Source organism: Haliotis rufescens, unplaced genomic scaffold, assembly GCF_023055435.1.
Source record: "Haliotis rufescens isolate VD_foot unplaced genomic scaffold, xgHalRufe1.0.p SCAF_39, whole genome shotgun sequence".
Lineage (NCBI taxonomy): Eukaryota > Metazoa > Mollusca > Gastropoda > Lepetellida > Haliotidae > Haliotis > Haliotis rufescens.
Genome location: NW_025964101.1, coordinates 806,501 through 812,500, shown reverse-complemented (window position 1 = coordinate 812,500; position 6,000 = coordinate 806,501). Strand labels below are relative to the sequence as shown.

General features: G+C 57.4%; 1 protein-coding gene across 1 annotated transcript; it reads left to right on the top strand.

Annotated features, from left to right (window-relative positions):
* Positions 1-4,357: 4,357 nt before the first annotated feature.
* On the top strand, positions 4,358-5,674 carry LOC125372221 (vegetative cell wall protein gp1-like; the record flags this gene model as incomplete). The annotated part of the gene is made up of 1 exon (XM_048381443.1): positions 4,358-5,674. A coding segment is annotated over one exon (1,317 nt), but the record flags the coding sequence as incomplete, so codon positions are not given.
* Positions 5,675-6,000: the final 326 nt, after the last annotated feature.

Here is a 6,000-nt window from a genome sequence, read left to right as displayed (position 1 = left end):
CCATTACCATCAACTCCCTTCCCCAATTGCATCATCTCCCTTCCCTACTCCCATCCTCTCCCTTCCCCACTCCCATCCTCTCCATTCCCGACCCCCATTCTCTCACCTTCCATGCTCCAGTCATCTTACATTCCCCAGTCCCATCCTCTCCCTTCCCGATTCCCATTGTCTCCCTTTTCCTCTCCAATTCTCTCACCTTTACCCGCTCCCATCCTCTCACCTTCCCCACTCCCATCCTCACCCTTCCCAAATCCTATCCTCTCTCATCCCCAATCCCATCCTCCCAACTTTCCCACTCTCATCCTCTCCCTTCCCCACTCCCATTCTCTCACCTTCCCCAATCCAATCATCTCCCTTCCCTACTCCTATCTTCTCCCATCTGCACTCCCATTCTCTCCCTTCTCTACTGCCCTTCTCTCACCTTTCCTTCTCCCATCATCTGCCTTCCCCACTCCCAACTTTTCCCTTCCCCACTCCTATCCTCTCCCTTCCCCACTACCTTCATTATCTCCCTTCCCCTTTCCCATCCTCTCCCTTCCCCACTACCATCCTCTCACCTTCCTCACTCCCATCCTCTCCCTTCCCCACTCCCATCCTCTCACCTTCCTCACTACCATCCTCTCACCTTCCCCACTCCCATCTTTTCCCTTCCTCACTACCATCCTCTCACCTTCCCCACTACCATCCTCTCACCTTCCCCACTCCCATCCTCTCCCTTCCCCACTCCCATCCTCTCACCTTCCTCACTCCCATCCTCTCACCTTCCTCACTACCATCCTCTCACCTTCCTCACTACCATCCTCTCCCTTCCCCACAACCTTCATCATCTCCCTTCCCCTTTCCCATCCTCTCCCTTCCCCACTACCATCCTCTCACCTTCCCCACTCCCATCCTCTCCCTTCCCACTCCCATCCTCTCACCTTCCCCACTACCATCCTCTCACCTTCCCCACTCCCATCCTCTCCCTTCCCCACTACCATCCTCTCACCTTCCCCACTCCCATCCTCTCCCTTCCCCACTACCATCCTCTCACCTTCCTCACTCTAATCCTCTCACCTTCCCCATTACCATCCTTTGACCTTCCCCACTCCCATCCTCTCACATTCCTCACTCCCATCCTCTCACCTTCCCCTCTACCATCCTCTCACCTTCCTCACTCCCATCCTCTCACCTTCCCCACTACCATCCTCTCACCTTCCCCACTACCATCCTCTTACCTTCCTCACTCCCATCCTCTCACCTTCCCCACTACCATCCTCTCACCTTCCTCACTCCCATCCTCTCACCTTCCCCACTACCATCCTCTCACCTTCCCCACTCCCATCCTCTCCCTTCCCCACTACCATCCTCTCCCTTCCCAAATCCCATCCTCTCCCTTCCCAAATCCCATCCTATCTCTTCCCCACTCCCATCCTCTCACCTTCCCCACTCCCATCCTCTCCCTTCCCCACTCCCATCCTCTCCCATCTTCTCTCCCATCATCTCCCTTCCCCTACCCCACCCTCTCCCTTCCCCAATCACATCCTCCGTTCAGCTCCTTTCTCAACTACCATCCTCTCCTTTCCCCACTGCCATCTTCTCCTTTCCCAACTACCATCCTCTCTCTACCCCAATCCCATCTTCCCCAGTCCCATCCTCTCCCTTCCCCACTCCCATCCTCTCCCTTCCCCACTACCATCCTCTCACCTTCCCCACTCCCATCCTTTCCCTTCCCCACTCCCATCCTCTCCCTTCCCCACTGCCATTCTCTTACCTTCCCCACTCCCATCCTCTCCCTTCCCCACTGCCATTCTCTTACCTTCCCCACTCCCATCCTCTCCCTTCCCCCTCCCATCCTCTCCTTTCCCCACTCCCATCCTCTCCCTTTCTCACTACCATCATCTCCCTTCCCCACTACCATCCTTTCGCCTTGCCCCTTCCGTCTACCCCGGCATTGACCCCGACCCCCTGGGTATGTAAAGCCAAGTCGGCGAGTGCGCCGACTGGTTGCCGCCGGGTGCTCCCGTCCCTGGCGCTCCCAAGCCCACTCGGAGCCTACCGTTCTGGTCGGCGCCGGGTGTTCCCGTGTCGGGCGGACGGCGCACCCAAGCCAAGTCGGCGAGTCCCTTTCTTATCGGCGCCGGGTGCTCCCGACTTGGCGCTCCCGTCGGAGGCCGGCGCACCCAAGCCAAGTCGGCGCGTCCCGTTCTGGTCTCCGACGGGTGCTCCCGTGTCGGGCGGACCCGGCGCTCCCAAGCCAAGTCGGCGATTCCCGTTCTGGTTGCCGCCGGGTGTTCCCGTCTTGGGCAGACCCGGCGCTCCCAAGCCAAGTCGGCCGAGTTCAATTCCCTTCCCCACTCCCATCCTCTCCCTTCCCCACTCCCATCCTCTCCCTTCCCCACTACCATCCTCTCGCCTTCCCCGCTCCCATCCTCTCCCATCTTCTCTCCCATCATCTCCCTTCCCCACTCCCATCCTCTCCCTTCCCCAATCACATCCCCTGTTCAGCTCCCTTCTCAACTACCATCCTCTCCTTTCCCCACTGCCATCCTCTCCTTTCCCAACTACCATCCTCTCTCTACCCCAATCCCATCTTCCCCAGTCCCATCCTCTCCCTTCCCGATTCCCATTGTCTCCCTTTTCCTCTCCAATTCTCTCACCTTTACCCGCTCCCATCCTCTCACCTTCCCCACTCCCATCCTCACCCTTCCCCACTCCCATCCTCTCCCTTCCCCACTCTCATCCTCTCCCTTCCCCACTCCCATTCTCTCACCTTCCCCAATCCAATCATCTCCCTTCCCTACTCCTATCTTCTCCCATCTGCACTCCCATTCTCTCCCTTCTCTACTGCCCTTCTCTCACCTTTCCTTCTCCCATCATCTGCCTTCCCCACTCCCATCTTTTCCCTTCCCCACTCCTATCCTCTCCCTTCCCCACTACCTTCAATATCTCCCTTCCCCTTTCCCATCCTCTCCCTTCCCCACTACCATCCTCTCACCTTCCTCACTCCCATCCTCTCCCTTCCCCACTCCCATCCTCTCACCTTCCTCACTACCATCCTCTCACCTTCCCCACTCCCATCTTTTCCCTTCCTCACTACCATCCTCTCACCTTCCCCACTACCATCCTCTCACCTTCCCCACTCCCATCCTCTCCCTTCCCCACTCCCATCCTCTCACCTTCCTCACTCCCATCCTCTCACCTTCCTCACTACCATCCTCTCACCTTCCTCACTACCATCCTCTCCCTTCCCCACAACCTTCATCATCTCCCTTCCCCTTTCCCATCCTCTCCCTTCCCCACTACCATCCTCTCACCTTCCCCACTCCCATCCTCTCCCTTCCCCACTACCATCCTCTCACCTTCCCCACTCCCATCCTCTCCCTTCCCCACTACCATCCTCTCACCTTCCTCACTCTAATCCTCTCACCTTCCCCACTACCATCCTCTGACCTTCCCCACTCCCATCCTCTCACCTTCCTCACTCCCATCCTCTCACCTTCCCCTCTACCATCCTCTCACCTTCCTCACTCCCATCCTCTCACCTTCCCCACTACCATCCTCTCACCTTCCCCACTACCATCCTCTTACCTTCCTCACTCCCATCCTCTCACCTTCCCCACTACCATCCTCTCACCTTCCTCACTCCCATCCTCTCACCTTCCCCACTACCATCCTCTCACCTTCCCCACTCCCATCCTCTCCCTTCCCCACTACCATCCTCTCCCTTCCCAAATCCCATCCTCTCCCTTCCCAAATCCCATCCTATCTCTTCCCCACTCCCATCCTCTCACCTTCCCCACTCCCATCCTCTCCCTTCCCCACTCCCATCCTCTCCCATCTTCTCTCCCATCATCTCCCTTCCCCTACCCCACCCTCTCCCTTCCCCAATCACATCCTCCGTTCAGCTCCTTTCTCAACTACCATCCTCTCCTTTCCCCACTGCCATCTTCTCCTTTCCCAACTACCATCCTCTCTCTACCCCAATCCCATCTTCCCCAGTCCCATCCTCTCCCTTCCCCACTCCCATCCTCTCCCTTCCCCACTACCATCCTCTCACCTTCCCCACTCCCATCCTTTCCCTTCCCCACTCCCATCCTCTCCCTTCCCCACTGCCATTCTCTTACCTTCCCCACTCCCATCCTCTCCCTTCCCCACTCCCATCCTCTCCCTTCCCACTCCCATCCTCTCACCTTCCCCACTACCATCCTCTCACCTTCCCCACTCCCATCCTCTCCCTTCCCCACTACCATCCTCTCACCTTCCCCACTCCCATCCTCTCCCTTCCCCACTACCATCCTCTCACCTTCCCCACTCCCATCCCCTCCCTTCCCACTCCCATCCTCTCACCTTCCCCACTACCATCCTCTCACCTTCCCCACTCCCATCCTCTCCCTTCCCCACTACCATCCTCTCACCTTCCTCACTACCATCCTCTCCCTTCCCCAATCACATCCTCCGTTCAGCTCCTTTCTCAACTACCATCCTCTGCTTTCCCCACGGCCATCCTCTCCTTTTCCAACTACCATCCTCTCTCTACCCCAATCCCATCTTCCCCACTCCCATCCTCTCCCTTTCCCAAGTCCCATCCTCTCCCTTCCCCACTCCCATCCTCTCCCTTCCTCACTACCATCCTCTCGCCTTCCCCACTCCCATCCTCTCCCTTCCACTCTCCCATCATCTCCCTTCCCCATTCCGATCCTCTCCCTTCCCCAATCACATACTCCATTCAGCTCCTTTCTCAACTACCATCCTCTCCTTTCCCCACTGCCATCCTCTCCTTTCCCAACTACCATCCTCTCTCTACCCCAATCCCATCTTCCCAAGTCCCATCCTCTCCCTTCCCCACTCTTATCCTCTCCCTTCCCCAATCACTTCCTCTGTTCAGCTCCTTTCTCAACTACCATCCTCTGCTTTCCCCACGGCCATCCTCTCTTTTCCCAACTACCATCCTCTCTCTACCCCAATCCCATCTTCCCAAGTCCCATCCTCTCCCTTCCCCACTTCCATCCTCTCCCTTCCCCACTCCCATCCTCTCCGTTCCTCACTACCATCCTCTCGCCTTCCCCACTCCCATCCTCTCCCTTCCACTCTCCCATCATCTCCCTTCCCCATTCCGATCCTCTCCCTTCCCCAATCACATCCTCCATTCAGCTCCTTTCTCAACTACCATCCTCTCCTTTCCCCTATGCCATCCTCTCCTTTCCCAACTACCATCCTCTCTCTATCCCAATCCCATCTTCCCCAGTCCCATCCTCTCCCTTCCCCACTCCCATCCTCTCCCTTCCTCACTACCATCCTCTCGCCTTCCCCACACCGATCCTCTCCCTTCCTCTCTCCCATCATCTCCCTTCCCCACTCCCATCCTCTCCCTTCCCCAATCACATCCTCTGTTCAGCTCCTTTCTCAACTACCATCTTCTGCTTTCCCCACGGCCATCCTCTCCTTTCCCAACTACCATCCTCTCTCTACCCCAATCCCATCTTCCCCAGTCCCATCCTCTCCCTTCCCCAAGTCCCATCCTCTCCCTTCCCCACTCCCATCTCCCATCCCCACTCCCATCCTCTCACCTTCCCCACTCCCATCCTCTCCCTTCCCCACTCCCATCCTCTCTCTTCCCCACTGCCATTCTCTTACCTTCCCCACTCACATCCTCTCCCTTCCCCACTACTATCCTCTCGCTCTTCCCCACTCCCATCCTCTCCCTTCCCCCTCCCATCCTCTCCCTTCCCCCTCCCATCCTCTCCCTTCCCCACTCCCATCCTCTCCGTTCCTCACTACCATCCTCTCGCCTTCCCCACTCCCATCCTCTCCCTTCCACTCTCCCATCATCTCCCTTCCCCATTCCGATCCTCTCCCTTCCCCAATCACATCCTCCATTCAGCTCCTTTCTCAACTACCATCCTCTCCTTTCCCCTATGCCATCCTCTCCTTTCCCAACTACCATCCTCTCTCTATCCCAATCCCATCTTCCCCAGTCCCATCCTCTCCCTTCCCCACTCCCATCCTCTCCCTTCCTCA